The following is a 19,970-nucleotide window of genomic DNA, read 5'->3' as shown; positions in this document are numbered from 1 at the left end:
TGCTTCAAACAGGGTCAGAGTGAGACCTCCTCCCAACGGTTGTGTGACAGTTGCTTTGGTGCTGTCACAGTTGGTCTGGTGCCCTGAAACGGTGTCAGAGTGAGACCTCCTCCTGTCGGTTCTGTGACAGTTGCTCCGGTGCCTGGAAACAGGGTCAGAGTGAGACCTCCTCCCTATCGGTTCTGTGACAGTTGCTCTGGTGCTTCAAACAGGGTCAGAGTGAGACCTCCTCCCAACGGTTGTGTGACAGTTGCTTTGGTGCTGTCACAGTTGGTCTGGTGCCCTGAAACGGTGTCAGAGTGAGACCTCCTCCTATCGGTTCTGTGACAGTTGCTCCGGTGCCTGGAAACAGGGTCAGAGTGAGACCTCCTCCTATCGGTTCTGTGACAGTTGCTCTGGTGCTTCAAACAGGGTCAGAGTGAGACCTCCTCCCAACGGTTGTGTGACAGTTGCTTTGGTGCTGTCACAGTTGGTCTGGTGCCCTGAAACGGTGTCAGAGTGAGACCTCCTCCTGTCGGTTCTGTGACAGTTGCTCCGGTGCCTGGAAACAGGGTCAGAGTGAGACCTCCTCCTATCGGTTCTGTGACAGTTGCTCTGGTGCTTCAAACCGCGTCAGAGTGAGACCTCCTGCCAACGGTTTTCAACTCTCTGTGAGAACGGAAGACATTTTGAGTTGCTGCGGTCTCTCCGTTTCGTTATTCGTGTGTCAGCCTAAAGTCAGGGCTGACGTGCTGGAGATTCTCCAGACTTGAGAGCCATAAGTTCGTGAAAAAAAAAGGACGAGATTCAACAAAAAACTGTTGTAGTTTAACCGGCGTATGTGTATATCACAGCTATCTTAGCTTAGCTACTGAAACTACAAAAGCTAGCAGAGTCCTAGATGCTAGTTAGTTAGCATCACCTAGCTGGCCTGCCCTCCTCCTCCACCTCGACAGCCGGTCCCTTCACGCAGACACAATGGCTTTAAAACGAATTACCAAGGTAACGGACTTCCCTTTCCCACCCCCTACATTTAATTAACATCAGAGGCTTTCGTTTGTGGCTTAAATAACATGTTTTCTGTGCCGTTAGCTCGTTCGCTAGCAGCGTTAGCTTGTCCGGCAGCTGCTGCTGCCGATGACGACACAACATTCGACGTAACGTTAAATCGTCAGATTTTCAGCTGGAGTTTGGTGTGAGACAACATTTGACGTAACAACGTCAAACAGCCATATTGTCAGCTGGAGTTTGGGTTCGTGACATTTGACGTAACGACGTCAAACAGCCAGATTTTTAGCTCGAGTTTGGTGTGAGACAACATTTGACGTAGCGACGTCAAACAGCCATATTTTAGCTGGAGTTTGGGTTCGTGACATTTGACGTAACGACGTCAAACAGCCAGATATTTAGCTGAAGTTTTGTGTGAGACAACATTTGACGTAGCGACGTCAAACAGCCATATTTTAGCCGGAGTTTGGTTTCGTGACATTTGACGTAACAACGTCAAACAGCCATATTTTAGCTGGAGTTTTGTGTGAGACAACATTTGACGTAACGTTAAACCGTCAGATTTTTAGCTGGAGTTTGGTGTGAGACATTTTAACTACTGTGTGTTTTGTGTGTTAACGTGAAACCGGTTTGTGTCAGAAGCCCTCAGTGACTACGTTTACATGCAGCCAATAACGCGTTCAAAACCGGAATATTAGCAGTAACCCGTTCGCGCACGGCCATGTAAACACCGGCAAAAACACGAATATGCTCATATTCCTGTTTTTAAAAACCCGAAAATGATCCCTGGGCTACTCCCTTTTCTAATCCGAAATTTTGGTCACGTAAACGGGTATCGACACATCCCCATCAAAAGGAACATTGATTTGTGTTCTGCGCATGTTCTATTCGCAAGGAATATCTTGGTCTTTTGAGTAGAGGATCTTCTTGTATGCGCCAGAAAACATAGTTATAATAATAATTATATACTATAATATTATAGTTATATATTGGTGCGTTCTTTTTGTCTTGTAATCGCGACTAGTAGCTCGAGTGTGACGTCACATCCGTGTCGAAAAACAAATAACCTGCGGGGTTGTTGCGTTCTTTTTGTCACACGATACTACGAGTCGGAGAAAAGATGGATTTTTGTAACATTTTTAGTAACATTTAGGATTCTATTCACACAGTTATTGACATATTACACAAATATATTTCACAGTTTGATACATGAAAATTACGTTTTGATTAACGTTAACGTTAGGTTACTGCTCTGCTTTCTGCTCCAGATTGGCTTAAAGCCAATGTTGTCACATAGCAACCGAGCATCTCAGCTGCACAAGCTCCAAAATAACTAATCAGGCGATATTTAACTCCTAATAAGACTGTAGAGACATGTCTATAGGTAGCAGTATACTGTAGAGACATGTCTATAGGTAGTAGTATACAGTTTTTAACTCCTAATAAGACTGTAGAGACATGTCTATAGGTAGTAGTATACAGCACTATGTTTAACTCCTAATAAGACTGTAGAGACATGTCTATAGGTAGCAGTATACAGCACTATGTTTAACTCCTAATAAGACTGTAGAGACATGTCTATAGGTAGTAGTATACAGCACTATGTTTAACTCCTAATAAGACTGTAGAGACATGTCTATAGGTAGCAGTATACAGCACTATGTTTAACTCCTAATAAGACTGTAGAGACATGTCTATAGGTAGCAGTATACAGCACTATATGGACAACTTCTTCATTTGGTTACAACAAATACAAAAGGGCTTAAAATTGTAGAAAACCACAATGTTTACTACGTGTGATGCACAACGTAGGCATCTTTGAAAGTGAACTCGGGGTCCTCTGAGTTCAGACAACTTGACTAGTCGTATGTAAGACCTCGGGGGGGCTCTTTTTGCAACTTCCGGTTCGTAACTCTGGAAAACGACTCGTAGATCGACTTCAGTGGACAAAAAGAACGCACCATATATCTCAATGCAGAAAACCTGCGCGCAGTATACCGGAAGTAAACAAGAAGTAGAGGTAAACATGGCGATACGCAGCACAGCACCACACTTTTGGAGCGAGGAGGAAACCAGTTTAGTGTGGTGAAAACAGGAATATAATGTCTTTTGTTGACGGCAGAAAGTACCGAGATAGTGAGATTCATAAGAAAGTTACGCTAACCGATACATCGGGATATTGCCAATTGATTACAAATTCCACGTGTACAGGAGTAACTCTCTCTGCTCACGCATGTAAACGGGTTATTCCGAATGTTTCAGAAACCCGAATAGTGACCTTAACCCGAAAATTGACAGCTTGTAAACGTAGTCAAGAGTAACCCAGTGTTAGCTTTAGCTTCAGGCCAGTTCAGTGAGTCACAAAGTGGGGTTCGGGGACCCCCCCAGTGGTCAGTGGCTCTCTGAGTCAGTCAGTCCGTACATTTTTTTCAGATTTATCCATTTAAGGAGAAGCCAAACATGACATGTTTCTTCTGTAACATGTCTTCTTTCAGACCAGTGGAAGAAAACCTCTAAAATACACCAAGGTCTTTATTTCACTACACTTCGGCTATTTGTGTCTGTAGATTTCTCCCACAGATAATTGTTTTAAGGCGCTGACTAGGGTTGGGCGGTATTCAAACCATGTGTCCACTACGTGACAAACCCTATGGAGCGTACCACTACGTGAAAAACCCTCCGGAGCGTACCACTGGGCCACTACGTGACAAACCCTATGGAGCGTACCACTGGGCCACTACGTGACAAACCCTATGGAGCGTACCACGAGGCCACTACGTGACCAACCCTATGGAGCGTACCATGTGGCCACTACGTGACAAACCCTATGGAGCGTACCATGTGTCCACTACGTGACAAACCCTATGGAGCGTACCACGTGTCCACTACGTGACAAACCCTATGGAGCGTACCATGTGGCCACTACGTGACAAACCCTATGGAGCATACCACTGGGCCACTACGTGACAAACCCTATGGAGCGTACCACTGGGCCACTACGTGACAAACCCTATGGAGCGTACCACTGGGCCACTACGTGACAAACCCTATGGAGCGTACCACGAGGCCACTACGTGACCAACCCTATGGAGCGTACCATGTGGCCACTACGTGACAAACCCTATGGAGCGTACCATGTGTCCACTACGTGACAAACCCTATGGAGCGTACCACGTGTCCACTACGTGACAAACCCTATGGAGCGTACCATGTGGCCACTACGTGACAAACCCTATGGAGCATACCACTGGGCCACTACGTGACAAACCCTATGGAGCGTACCACTGGGCCACTACGTGACAAACCCTATGGAGCGTACCACTGGGCCACTACGTGACCAACCCTATGGAGCGTACCATGTGGCCACTACGTGACCAACCCTATGGAGCGTACCACTGGGCCACTATGTGACAAACCCTATGGAGCGTACCACTGGGCTACTACGTGACAAACCCTATGGAGCCGTACCACGTGGCCACTCGTGACAAACCCTATGGAGCGTACCACGAGGCCACTCGTGACCAACCCTATGGAGCGTACCATGTGTCCACTACGTGACAAACCGTATGGAGCGTACCATGTGGCCACTACGTGACAAACCCTATGGAGCGTACCATGTGTCCACTCGTGACAAACCCTATGGAGCGTACCACGTGTCCACTACGTGACAAACCCTATGGGCGTACCATGTGGCCACCACGTGACAAACCCTATGGAGCATACCACTGGGCCACTCGTGACAAACCCTATGGAGCGTACCACTGGGCCACCCTCGTGACAAACCCTATGGAGCGTACCACTGGGCCACCACGTGACCAACCCTATGGAGCGTACCATGTGGCCACTACGTGACCAACCCTATGGAGCGTACCACTGGGCCACTATGTGACAAACCCTATGGAGCGTACCACTGGGCTACTACGTGACAAACCCTATGGAGCGTACCACGTGGCCACTACGTGACAAACCCTATGGAGCGTACCACGAGGCCACTACGTGACCAACCCTATGGAGCGTACCATGTGGCCACTACGTGACAAACCCTATGGAGCGTACCATGTGTCCACTACGTGACAAACCCTATGGAGCGTACCACGTGTCCACTACGTGACAAACCCTATGGAGCGTACCATGTGGCCACTACGTGACAAACCCTATGGAGCATACCACTGGGCCACTACGTGACAAACCCTATGGAGCATACCACTGGGCCACTACGTGAAAAACCCTCCGGAGCGTACCACTGGGCCACTACGTGAAAAACCCTATGGAGCATACCACTGGGCCACTACGTGAAAAACCCTCCGGAGCGTACCACTGGGCCACTACGTGAAAAACCCTCCGGAGCGTACCACTGGGCCACTACGTGACAAACCCTATGGAGCGTACCACTGGGCCACTACGTGACAAACCCTATGGAGCGTACCACTGGGCCACTACGTGACCAGCCCTATGGAGCGTACCACGTGGCCACTACGTGACAAACCCTATGGAGCGTACCATGTGTCCACTACGCGACAAACCCTATGGAGCGTACCACTGGGCCACTACGTGAAAAACCCTCCGGAGCGTACCACTGGGCCACTACGTGACCAACCCTATGGAGCGTACCACTGGGCCACTACGTGACAAACCCTATGGAGCGTACCACTGGGCCACTATGTGACAAACCCTATGGAGCGTACCACTGGGCTACTACGTGACAAACCCTATGGAGCGTACCACGTGGCCACTACGTGACAAACCCTATGGAGCGTACCACGTGGCCACTACGTGACAAACCCTATGGAGCGTACCACTGGGCCACTACGTGACAAACCCTACGAAGCGTACCACGTGGCCACTACGTGACAAACCCTATGGAGCGTACCATGTGTCCACTATGTGACAAACCCTATGGAGCGTACCACTACGTGAAAAACCCTCCGGAGCGTACCACTGGGCCACTACGTGAAAAACCCTCCGGAGCGTACCACTGGGCCACTACGTGACAAACCCTATGGAGCGTACCACTGGGCCACTACGTGACCAACCCTATGGAGCGTACCATGTGGCCACCACGTGACAAACCCTATGGAGCGTACCACTGGGCCACTACGTGACAAACCCATGGAGCGTACCACTGGGCCACTACGTGACAAACCCTATGGAGCGTACCATGTGTCCACTACGTGACAAACCCTATGGAGCGTACCATGTGTCCACTACGTGACAAACCCTACGGAGCGCCCACTGGGCCACTCGTGACAAACCCATGGAGCGTACCACTGGGCCACTACGTGACAAACCCTATGGAGCGTACCACTGGGCCACTACGTGACAAACCCTATGGAGCGTACCATGTGGCCACTACGTGACAAACCCTATGGAGCGTACCACTGGGCCACTACGTGACAAACCCTATGGAGCGTACCACGGGGCCACTACGTGACAAACCCTATGGAGCGTACCATGTGGCCACTACGTGACAAACCCTATGGAGCGTACCATGTGGCCACTACGTGACAAACCCTATGGAGCGTACCACGGGGCCACTACGTGACAAACCCTATGGAGCGTACCATGTGGCCACTACGTGACAAACCCTATGGAGCGTACCATGTGGCCACTACGTGACAAACCCTATGGAGCGTACCATGTGGCCACTACGTGACAAACCCTATGGAGCGTACCATGTGGCCACTACGTGACAAACCCTATGGAGCGTACCACTGGGCCACTACGTGACAAACCGTATGGAGCGTACCATGTGGCCACTATGTGAAAACCCTATGGAGCGTACCACTGGGCCACTACGTGACAAACCGTATGGAGCGTACCATGTGGCCACTATGTGAAAACCCTATGGGCGTACCACTGGGCCACTCACGTGACAAACCCCATGGAGCGTACCACTGGGCCACTACGTGGCGAACCCTATGGAGCGTACCATGTGGCCACTCGTGACAAACCCTATGGGCGTACCATGTGGCCACTACGTGACAAACCCTATGGAGCGTACCATGTGGCCACTACGTGACAAACCCTATGGAGCGTACCATGTGGCCACTACGTGACAAACCCTATGGAGCGTACCACTGGGCCACTACGTGACAAACCGTATGGAGCGTACCATGTGGCCACTATGTGAAAACCCTATGGAGCGTACCACTGGGCCACTACGTGACAAACCCTATGGAGCGTACCACTGGGCCACTACGTGACGAACCCTATGGAGCGTACCATGTGGCCACTCGTGACAAACCCTATGGAGGCGTACCATGTGGCCACTACGTGACAAACCCTATGGAGCGTACCATGTGGCCACTACGTGACAAACCCTATGGAGAATTCTAATTGGCTGTCAGTGTCTCTCTCTGCCGTTTCATGTTATAATCTCAGATGGTTTCTGATTGGCTGTCAGTGTCTATCTCTGCTGTGTCATGTTGTCAACTCAAATGGTTTCTGATTGGCTGTAACATACACACACACACACACACACACACACACAGTAACACACAAACACACAGTAACACACAAACACACAGTAACACACACAGATACAGTAACACACACACAGTAACACACACAGTAACACACACAGTAGGGCTGGGAAAAAATCGATTTGATTTATAAATCGAGTTGGTAGGTCAAATCGACTCATATTTTAAAAAAATCAATATTTTTAGATTTTTTTTTTTTTTAAATCCAAATACAGTATAAATAATTTGGATGTTTAACAATCTTTGTTGCACACTGCACAGTGACTTTTCACTTAGAGAAAGGGTTTGCCTTTGCAATTTTGTTTATGTTGATGCACTTTAATTAAATACAATAAATATATATATTTAAAATATATTTACAGTTCGCAGTTATTTCATTTTAAATGGAAGGGGGGGGGGAATCGAATCGAGATTTTTTTTAGGGAAACAAATCGCCCAGCTCTAACACACAGTAACACACAGTAGCACACACACACACAGTAACACACAGTAACACACACACACACACACAGTAACACACAGTAACACACACACACACACAGTAACACACAGTAACACACACACACACACAGTAACACACAGTAACACACACTGACCTGCAGGCTGGAAATACAACCCTGTCGTCCTATAGGCAGCCATGTGTCACCCTCCCCCATATCCTGACCTGGCCCCTGAGACTTCTGGGTAAAAATAGACCAGCTGCTTTACATCAATAACCAACGGTTGGTTATTGATGTGTAAAAAACAATTTCTGACACTTTTTCTGACATTTGTAACATTTTTTATGAACTTTTTTCCGACTGTTTTTGACAATTTCTTCTGTTGTTGTTTTTTCTTCTTCTGTTGTTGTTTTTTTTTTTTTTTTTAAACATTTCCTGGAGTGTTTCTGACTTTTTTTTTTTTTTCTTTTTCTGACTTTTTTTTACGTGTTTTTTTTTTTAATTATTATTATTGACTTTTTTTATGAACTTTTTTCCGACTGTTTTTGACAAATCTTTCTGTTTTTTTTTATTTTTTTTTATTTTTTTAACATTTCCGGGAGTGTTTCTGACTTTTTTTCGACCCTATTTCTGACTTTTCTTTTTTTTATTAACTTTTTTCATGAACTTCGACTGTTTTTGACAATTTTTTCTCATTTTATTTTTTTTTTTTTTTTTTTTCTGACACATTTCCTGGGGTGTTTCTGGCGTTTTTTTTTTTTTTTTTTTTTACCATTTTCTGACTTCTTTTACTTGTTTTTTTTTTTTTTTGTGTGACTTTTTTTGACACTTTTTCTGATGTTTATTCTACTTAAACTGACCCTGAACATTTGTCCGATAGGGTTACGTTGCAGCCCAGTCCGTAGCTGCCGGTTACACTGGTTATACTGGACCAGTTTAAAGATGGTTGTTTCCATCCGTCACACTTACACACAGAAACATGGGAACATAGGGACTCAAAAAAAGATAGCCTAACCCTTTTTTAAATCGAACAGAGTTGTTCGGAAGGAGATTTTCTCTGTTGACAGGACCATTCGAGTTGAACAGTTTAACCCTTTTTAGTTGGTGCTTAAACTTTCCCTTTTGACACCTGGTGTTGACGTTTCAAACCGGAAATGGAAAAACTAAAATGCAAAACACCAACAAGCAGCAGACAAATCTGACACAGATATTTTAAGAGATTTGGTTGTTTCAGTGAGACAAAAACATCCTTCACTGCTGATTAACAAACCGTTAGCATGGACACCTGAGAGACCACGTAGGCTACGTCCCATAGCATCCCTGTTTCCTTCACTTGCTTTCCTTCCTGTGAAGAGGGAAGGAAACGCAGAAATGTATTCAAAGCCCCTGACGCAACAACCGATGGCCGACCATCGGCAGAAAAGGCTGTCGGACTGAACAGTCTTCAGTTATTCAATACTGCAAGGATATTCTCTCCCTCTTTCCACCTAGTTACCAACAATTGGTTGGCTATTCTCGTGGGTGTGTCTGGATGTGTTCAGGCGGGCATTCAAGAACACTCAGTTAAAAGCACCAAAACGTACTTACTTTAAATATCGACACTAGGCGATCTTGATTCAAATCTGTGCTGGATATTGTAGAAACCAAAAAGGAAACTCCAAGGCACTCTCTTTTAGAAAAATACAAAGCCTTTATTTATGGCTTAGTCATCATAAATCTTAAAGTTTCGGCATACAAGCCTTCGTCAGGGAGTCAATTTCCCAAACAGGAAGAGACCTTCTTATACGTTTTCAAACAGACCAATCAAGAAACACAGCCAATGAAAAGCCTTAATTTTGGTAGAGGAGGGTTCAAAGTTGTAGGGTTATAGAATGACCAATAGATGTCCTCATTGGTCATAAATAGACCAGTGTATTTGACTACAAATCAATCTGTGCTGGATATTGACTGAATGTTTTCGGATATTCGACTTCCAACTCGTCGTCCGTTCTCATTCGGTCTTTAGTGCTCGAGTGGGGGGTGGGTGGGGGTGCGTAACTATAGGCAGTAGGGTTGGGCATCGAGAACCGATTCCTAATCGCAATCGTTTCAAAAATTTCGATTCCAAAACAATGGAATCGTAATTTTTGAAACGATTCGGAATCGTTTCAAAAATTACGATTCCATTGTTTTGGAATCGTTTGGAGGATTTGGTTTCAAATCTGATCATCACTTCCCAATTTAACATGCGCAAGTTTGGGTTTCCGTAGTGACCAGGCGCTTGTTGTGTTGCAAGCCATGGAGCTCAGTAAGCGGGGCTCTAGTCTGGCTTTATTTTACGTTGGAAAAAGCTGTAAAACTGCAAACCACCGTTGAATCAAAATAAAACTTTCCTCTTATTTGTGAAAGTAGGCATGTGACCCGTTTCAACTCCACCACTCAAAGAATCGGAATCGAGAATCGATAAGAACCGGAATCAGAAGGAAGAATCGGAATTAGAATCAGAATCGTTAAAATCCAAACGATGCCCAACCCTAATAGGCGGTAAGAGGGAGAGAATACCATTGCAGTATTGAATACCGGTAATTGGAGCCCAGTAGGGGTGGGGGGAAAAAATCGATACAGCATAGTATCGCGATATTTTTCGTGGCAATACTGTATCGATACACAGACGCCAAGTATTGATCTTTTATGATATATGTGTTGGTCAGTTTGTCTGCTTGACAATCACATTTTGCACCAATAAAACTGAAGTGTGATGAACAAACAGAGAAATGTATATTTTTAGGTACAACAGATGTTGACAAAATTGTCCTTTCGGGACATCATTTGAAATTGGGAAAAATCTGAAGTTGGAAAAAAGGTAATATATTGCAATATATCGCAGAATATTGCAATATCTTTAAAATCGCAATAATATCGTATCGTGACACAAGTATCGGGATGATATCGTGTCATGAGGCCTCTGGTGATTCCCACCCCTAGAGCCCAGATGCAATTTTGTAATTTGCAAAAAGTTTTGATCCTTCAAAAAAAAAAAAAAAAAGAAAATTGGTAAAAACAGTTTAAAGATCCAATTTTTTAAATTATTTGTCAGTTTTAACTGAGTGTTCTTGAATGCCCGCCTAAGCACATCCAGACACACCCACGAGAACAGCCAACCAATTGTTGGTAACTAGGTGGAAAGAGGGAGAGAATATCCTTGCAGTATTGAATAATTGGAGCCCAGACGCAATTTTATGATTTTTGAAAAATTGGAATATTTGAACCCATTGTTCTGTTTTTCCAAATGTCCGTTTGTGTTTAGAAAATTGAACTGATAAAGCCAAGGTTCACACGGGACGATTTTAAAATTGTCGGCCGATTTTCCAATCCTGAGAGACCCCACACACGGTGATGGGGTCTGAGATCTTATATTACTATTTGTATACATGGAAAGAAATGTGTATATCTGCAAGGAGACAAATATTAGTTATCTTGCTTTTATATTTTTATGACTGTTTGTGACTGTTTTAGATTGAAAATATCATGTTTTGTTTATCTTTTTATTTGTAGTTTGTTTGTTTTGTCTGAAAATGGAGTTTTATGTTCTGTGTGGACCCCAGGAAGAGTAGCTGATGTTTTGCATCAGCTAATGGGGATCCTAATAAAATCAAATCAAATCAAATGAAACCTCACCGGTCTGACAGTTCTGGTGGTACAGCGTGTGGTGCGCAGCACACGGCAACATCAACACATCACACACGAACCCATTCGACTCCCGAGCATTCCCGGGTCAGACGGGGGAAATCTCGCAAAATCCCTCGATATCAAACGTGACTTCGGAGTAAAACAATCATGGCGGACGAAGAGGATGCAGTGGCGATAGTTTGTAGTTTGTTTTTAACCGGAAAAAAACTTTATCAAAAGAAAAGGCGATGGACAAAGAAGACAACGCGAGCATGGACTATACTCGCTGCATCATGATGTGGAGGGGATTTGTTTTTTATCATAGAAATGTCCTTACGTATTACACCGATTAATTACCGTATAAATAAACGTTCGTATATTCGTTTCCATGTACTCTGGTGGACTGCAGTTGTGGATGTGTAGTGATGCCCATCGACTTTATTTATTGTACACAGGCTGTGTGCTCGTTTGTCCCCGGGGGGGAGACACCACACACGAGGAGAAATCGGGCCAAAAAAATCCAACATGTTGGATCATATCCCCGATTTGAGCAGACGAGAGCTGTCTTAACACACCACACACGGCAGGAATATCTGATCAGATTATTTTACCATAATCGGAGCATCCTTAGGATTGTCGGGAGGGGGGGAATCGGGGCTAAAATCGGCCTAATTATCCTGCCGTCTAAACCGGGCTAAACTTTGGAAACGAGCATCATTGCTTTAAAATCTAAGTTAACAAACATTGGATTTATAAACTTAATTTTGTGAGGATTCTGTTCAGAATATGTCTTTTGCCTTTTTTTAATTTCCCCTTTTCTGCATCTTTACATTACCTTTTATCTTTCTTCTTCTCTCTGTTTCCAGGAGCTAACCGATCTGTCCCGAGATCCTCCCGCTCAGTGCTCCGCTGGGCCCGTCGGGGAAGACAGTAAGATCATTTTTAACATTTCCTTTTCCTCACAAACATAAGTATAACGCGCATAACCGTGTACGCCTGACGCATTTTAGTCAGGCGTTTGTTCAGCCACATCGTTGACTGTATTACGATGTATCTTTTGCTCTTGTTTACTATGATTTACTGTGATTTATTGTGTTTTACTGTGATTTATTGTGCAATTTGTTTAAATTATGTATCTATTTGCTCTGTGAACAGACTGATCTCATGAAGTGGCGTATGTACAGTACAGGCCAAAAGTTTGGACACACCTTCTCATTCAATGTGTTTCCTTTTTATTTTCATGACTATTTACATTGTAGATTCTCACTGAAGGCATCAAAACTATGAATGAACACATATGGAATTATGTACTTAACAAAAAAGTGTGAAATAACTGAAAACATGTCTTATATTTTAGATTCTTCAAAGTAGCCACTCTTTGCTTTTTTGTTTTCAGTTATTTCACACTTTTTTGTTAAGTACATAATTCCATATGTGTTCATTCATAGTTTTGATGCCTTCAGTGAGAATCTACAATGTAAATAGTCATGAAAATAAAAAGGAAACACATTGAATGAGAAGGTGTGTCCAAACTTTTGGCCTGTACTGTATGTTTTTGCGAAGTCCTGATGTCATGTTGCTGTGACTGTCTGTGCTAAGTGCTGTACAAATACACTTTACTTAATTAGTACTTGCAGTAAATCAACGTTATTAACCAGGGTTTCCACGGGTCATTAATAAAGCATGAAAAGTAATTAAATCGATTTTGTGAAAATTCAGGCCTGAACTGGCATGAAAAAGCATGAACTTCAATGTTCAAAGGCATTAGAAATTATGTAAAGTTGATGGAATAAAAACACAGTTTTTCACGATTTATTTTGATTATATAAACATGTAAAACCTTAGATCTAGATCTAGAACCTTCTTTATTGGCTGTTTTTTATGGCTGGTGCACAAAGAGTTGGAGCAAAAAGGAAAGGAACTAAGACAAAGGCACTAATGGCTCCCCATGGGTGGATTTTCCTCACCTGGATCCTCAGTGTGTGTGTGTGAGTGTGTGAGTGTGTGAGTGTGTGTGTGTGTGTGTGTGTGTGTGTGTGTGTGTGTGTGTGTGTGTGTGGGGGAGGACAGAGGGTATTCCCCCCTTAGAAACCAAAGTCTGGCTACACCCTGTTTCAATACAAGCTTTCAGTTCAGATGGCGGTGCTTACTTGAAGTTAGTCTAACTTCTGGGACTGGTTGACATGATTTTGGCGAATCGGCCTACTGCCGTAAGCAGTATAGGTTCATTACTTTTAATTATCGGTGCATGTTGTTTTGAGATCCGCGGGGCAGAGACGCGAGCTGCTCAGTGAACAGTGTTTTAAATATTTGTATTTCTGTTGTGGTTTTATCTTGTGAAGCACTTTGTGTTGCGTTTAATGACTATAAACCATCTTGTGAGCCATCTGACAGTTAAATTTGGATGTTCAAATATTAAAAATTGGCATTGTGAAATGCTTACAATTTGTGTGTTAAATTATCTGCAGTTGGGCATGAAATTAGTTTAAAGTGGCATGAAAAAGCATGAAATGAGATTTGCTGATGCCTGCAGAAACCCTGTTAACCCTCTCTTTTCCCTTTGTCCAGTGTTTCATTGGCAAGCTACTATTATGGGTCCTGTAAGTATCAAACTGCTCTGACTTAAGTGTTTTGCGTAGAATTAATGTAATCGAAAGATTGATTTCATAATTTCATGATCATTTACATCTCGGTTGCATTTTATTCTGGAGTTCCCAGAGATGTAATGTTTTTATTAGGCTCTGCACAGAACTGTGTAACTTTGTGTTGCGCTGAGTGCTGTACACCAGAAAGAGGAAACAGCCTATTTATTATGTATTAAAAGGATCCCTATTAGTCCAAGCCTGACACACAAAACATCCCATTACATCACAGACATCCCATTACAAGAATATATGTACAATCACATCAATATGCAAAAAAACTTATCACATACACGTATATGTATACACAGACACGCACACACAGACGCATGCACACAGACACACACATGCAGACACACACGTGCAGACAGACATAAACACACACAGAGACGCACACACACAGAAACACACACACACACACACACACACACAGAGACACACACAGACACCCGCAAACACACAGACATACACACAGACATGCACACAAAGACGCATGCACACAGACACACATGCAGACACAGACATAAACACACACACACACACAGAAACACACACACACAGAGACGCACACACACAGAAACACACATACACACACACACAGAGAGACACACACAGACACCCGCAAACACACACACACAAACACGCAGACACACAGACATACACACACACGCAGACACACGCACACATACACACAGACATACACACAGACATACACACACACGCAGACACACGCACAAATACACACAGACATACACACAGACATGCACACACAGACGCATGCACACAGACACACATGCAGACACACACATGCAGACACAGACATAAACACACACACAGAGAGACACACAGACATACACACACCCGCAGATACACGCACACATAGACACAGACACAAACACACACAGACACACACATGGACACAAACACACACAAACACACTCATACATTTCCCATAAACAAGAGATCAAACTGACAGTCACTCTCAGTACTGTAACTATCACATTACAAAGAACCCACAATCGAAAACCTGTTTATAGTAAAACACTTATAAAACACAATAGGAATATATTTTAAACGGTGTTATCAGACAAGACTCCTACAGTTACTTTCCTGTATTCAAACTGTCATCTGCATGCCAGATAGAGGACTCTGCATTTACTCTATGAAAGAAGATTTATCTTTAATCATCCAGATATTTGGGGGTAACTTATTCCAGTTTGTTACGGTTCGATGCATGACCCAAACACAGAAACTACAACTAAATTAATGAAACCTAGCTCGTCAATGTGCTTCCACCTCCTACTTTCACTTCCACACTATAAAGAAATAGACTTGCACCGCGTGAGGAAGTATTTATCGGTCTTGTCACACATCCTCTATTCCCAGTTCATGTACTTTCTGCATAGAGCTGCAACTTATTACTTATTATTTTCATTATGAATTCATTCCGTTCAGTGTATTTTAAGACGGACACATTGCAAATTAATACAACACATGATTATACATGAGTTAGAAATGGCAGAATGGGCTAAAAAGGCTGTAGCGCTTTTCTAAAACATTGATTAAATCCAGTAATATGTGAAGTATTCTGAGGAGTGATGTGTGTAATTTGTGTTTTCTGTGTTTCCTGCTGCAGCCCGACAGTCCCTATCAAGGCGGTGTATTTTTCCTGACTATTCATTTCCCTACAGATTATCCCTTCAAACCACCCAAGGTCAGTGAGCATCACTTTTTTAGGTTATTACTTGAAAAGATGTGATGGACAATAGAGCTGGGCAATATATCAATATTATATCGATATCGTGATATGAGACTACATATCTTCTCAGATTTTGGATATCGTAATATGGTGATATGGCATAAGTGTTGTCTATTCCTGATTGTAAAGGTCCCATGGCATAACCATTTCACTTTATGAGGTTTTTTAACATTAATATGCTACAGATACAGTATTAGAGGACCACTAAGGTCTATATAAAAGAGACTTCAGATACAGTATTAGGGGACCACTAAGGTCTATATAAAAGAGACTTCAGATACAGTATTAGGGGACCACTAAGGTCTATATAAAAGAGACTTCAGATACAGTATTAGGGGACCACTAAGGTCTATATAAAAGAGACTTCAGATACAGTATTAGGGGACCACTAAGGTCTATATAAAAGAGGCTTCAGATACAGTATTAGGGGACCACTAAGGTCTATATAAAAGAGACTTCAGATACAGTATTAGGGGACCACTAAGGTCTATATAAAAGAGACTTCAGATACAGTATTAGGGGACCACTAAGGTCTATATAAAAGAGACTTCAGATACAGTATTAGGGGACCACTAAGGTCTATATAAAAGAGGCTTCAGATACAGTATTAGGGGACCACTAAGGTCTATATAAAAGAGACTTCAGATACAGTATTAGGGGACCACTAAGGTCTATATAAAAGAGACTTCAGATACAGTATTAGGGGACCACTAAGGTCTATATAAAAGAGACTTCAGATACAGTATTAGGGGACCACTAAGGTCTATATAAAAGAGACTCAGATACAGTATTAGGGGACCACTAAGGTCTATATAAAAGAGATTTCAGATACAGTATTAGGGGACCTCTAAGGTCTATATAAAAGAGACTTCAGATACTGTATTAGGGGACCACTAAGGTCTATATAAAAGAGACTTCAGATACAGTATTAGGGGACCACTAAGGTCTATATAAAAGAGACTCAGATACAGTATTATGGGACCACTAAGGTCTATATAAAAGAGACTTCAGATACAGTATTAGGGGACCACTAAGGTCTATATAAAAGAGACTTCAGATACAGTATTAGGGACCACTAAGGCCTATATAAAAGAGACTTCAGATACAGTATTAGGGGACCACTAAGGTCTATATAAGAGAGACTTCAGATACAGTATTAGGGGACCACTAAGGTCTATATAAAAGAGACTTCAGATACAGTATTAGGGGACCACTAAGGTCTATATAAGAGCATCCAAAGAGCACCATGTCATGGGACCTTTTAAAGGCTGCATTACAGTAAAGTGATGTACTTTTCTGAACTTACCAGACTGTTCTAGCTGTTCTATTATTTCCCTTTTCCCCACTTAGATATTATGTCCACATTGCTGATGATTATTTATCTAAAATCTAAGTGTGAAGATATTTTGTAAAAGCACCAATTGTCAACCCTAGAATATCGCCGCAAAATCGTCATTGAGGTATTTGGTCAAGAATATCGTGATATCTGATTTTCTCCCTTTCGCCCAGCCCTGATAGACATGTTTTATTTTTGTTGCTGTAACATGCAGATTGAACTCTGCCAGAGAACGGGCAGAATCCCTTCAAGGGCCTTTACACACCGAGATACCAAGATAATGCAAAATAATCTATTATCTAATCTATATCTTTTATTAATAATCTAGTCTATTAACTCTACTGAGTCAACGCTATCGCCCACGACAGGAGAAATACGTACTGTATACGTCTTATTTTATATGTCCAGATCAATAAAGTGTAGAGACTTACTTTTTTGTTTAAAAGCAAAGGTGTGTGTGTGTCTGTGTGTGTGTGTCTGTGTGTGTGTGTGTGTGTGTGTGTGTGTGTGTGTGTGTGTGTGTGTGTGTGTGTGTGTGTGTGTGTGTGGTACAGGCCAAAAGTTTGGACCCACCTTCTCTTTCAATGCGTTTCCTTTTTATTTTCATGACTATTTACATTGTAGATTCTCACTGAAGGCATCAAAACTATGAATGAACACATATGGAATTATGTACTTAACAAAAAAGTGTGAAATAACTGAAAAAATGTCTTAAATTAATTCCACTAATTAACCCTGACAAGGCACACCTGTGAAGGTAAAACCATTTCAGGTGACTACCTCATGAAGCTCATTGAGAGAACACCAAGGGTTTGCAGAGTTATCAAAAAAAGCAAAGGGTGGCTACTTTGAAGAATCTAAAATATAAGACATGTTTTCAGTTATTTCACACTTTTTTGTTAAGTACATAATTCCATATGTGTTCATTCATAGTTTTGATGCCTTCAGTGAGAATCTACAATGTAAATAGTCATGAAAATAAAAAGGAAACACATTGAAAGAGAAGGTGGGTCCAAACTTTTGGCCTGTACTGTACAGTGGGGGAAATAAGTATTTGACCCCTTGCTGATTTTGCAGGTTTGCCCACTTACAAAGAATGCAAAAATCTACAATTGTAATCATATGTACATTCTAACAGGGAAAGACAGAATCCCAAAGAAAATTCCGGAAAATCACATCATATGAATTTATTAAAATTGATAACCATCTGATGAGGAAAAACAAGTATTTGACCCCCTGGACAAACAGCAAGTATTCTGGCTCCTACAAGCCAGTTAGTCTTTCTTTAAGACACAGCCCCAATCCGAACCAATTATCTACATCAAATACACCTGCCTCACCTCGTTACCTGTATAAAAGACACCTGTCAACACCCAAACAACCAGCATCCAACATCACCACCATGGGCAAGACCAAAGAGCTTTCTACGGACATCAGGGACAAGATTGTTGATCTGCACAAGGCTGGGATGGGCTACAAGAGAATCGGAAAGCAACTTGGAGAGAAAAGATCAACTGTCGGTGCAGTTATCAGGAAATGGAAGAAGCACCACACCACCGCCAACCTCCCTCAGTCTGGGCCTCCACACAAGATCTTGCCTCGTGGGGTGCCCCTGATCATGCGAACGGTGAGGAATCATCCCAAAACCACAAGGGGGAACTGATGAATCAACTGAAGGCAGCTGGGACCACAGTTACAAAAGGTAACACACTACGGTTGGATTGAAATCCTGCACGCACGCAAGGTCCCCCTGCTCAAGAAGAAACATGTACAGGCCCGCATGAAGTTCGCCATTCACCACCTGGACGACTCAGAAGAGGCCTGGAAGAAGGTTGAAAAAATAGAACTTTTTGGCCTCAACTCAACTCGTGTTTGGAGGGCAAAGAACACCGAGTACAACCCAAACACCACCATCCCCACCGTCAAGCATGGTGGTGGCAACATCATGCTTTGGGGTGTGCTTTTCACCTGAATGATTTGGAGGGGCCATGTCTGCCGAGGAGGAGGAAGATGGGTCCAACATCCCCTGCACACCGCCAAAGCAACAAAAGTGGCTGAAGAAACCTTCTGGAGTGGCCTAGTCACCAACTAAAATCTTTGGAGGGAGCTAAAAACCGGCGACAACCTTGAATGATTTGGAGGCTGTCTGCAGGAGGAGGGCCAACATCCCTGCGAAATCTGTAAACAAACCTTGTCACCAACTATAAAAACCGTTTGACATGGCTTTTTTTCTACAAAATATTAACATGCTGTTTGTCCAGGGGGTCAAATACTTGTTTTTCCTCATCAGATGGTTATCAATTTTAATAAATTCATATCATGTGATTTTCTGGAATTTTCTTTGGGATTCTGTCTTTCACTGTTAGAATGTACATATGATTAAAATTGTAGATTTTTGCATTCTTTGTAAGTGGGCAAACCTGCAAAATCAGCAAGGGGTCAAATACTTATTTCTGATTAGAGGTGACACAACAATTTTCAAAAGCCGAAAGGTTTAGTCATTATTGCTCTTTGTGTGATTTCAATACATTTTCTCACTCACTCTTCCACACACACACACACAATGTTAGAGATGAAACCACATATGTCAGAAACACGTAACTGTGTTTGTAGAAGCTGCCGTGATCTGTGAGGATGATTCTCAGTGTTTCTCCTCTTCTTTCCTTCTTTCTTTCC

At 43.0% G+C, this 19,970-nt stretch overlaps 1 protein-coding gene across 2 annotated transcripts in view; it reads left to right on the top strand.

The window, feature by feature from the left end:
- The first annotated feature begins 513 nt into the window (after positions 1-513).
- Positions 514-19,970, top strand: part of LOC114562921 (ubiquitin-conjugating enzyme E2-17 kDa) — a 28,473-nt gene continuing 9,016 nt past the window's right edge. Inside the window, exons 1-4 of one of the 2 annotated variants that reach the window (XM_028589609.1) lie at positions 514-981; positions 12,424-12,487; positions 14,126-14,157; positions 15,836-15,913. In XM_028589609.1, the coding sequence (XP_028445410.1) occupies positions 958-981; positions 12,424-12,487; positions 14,126-14,157; positions 15,836-15,913 (198 nt within the window). In that variant the 5' untranslated portion in view covers positions 514-957. The remainder of the gene's footprint in view (positions 982-12,423; positions 12,488-14,125; positions 14,158-15,835; positions 15,914-19,970) is intronic. The other variant, XM_028589610.1, reaches the window with a different exon arrangement.

Source organism: Perca flavescens, chromosome 10 (assembly GCF_004354835.1).
Source record: "Perca flavescens isolate YP-PL-M2 chromosome 10, PFLA_1.0, whole genome shotgun sequence".
NCBI lineage: Eukaryota > Metazoa > Chordata > Actinopteri > Perciformes > Percidae > Perca > Perca flavescens.
This window is presented reverse-complemented; position numbering and strand designations above follow the sequence as displayed.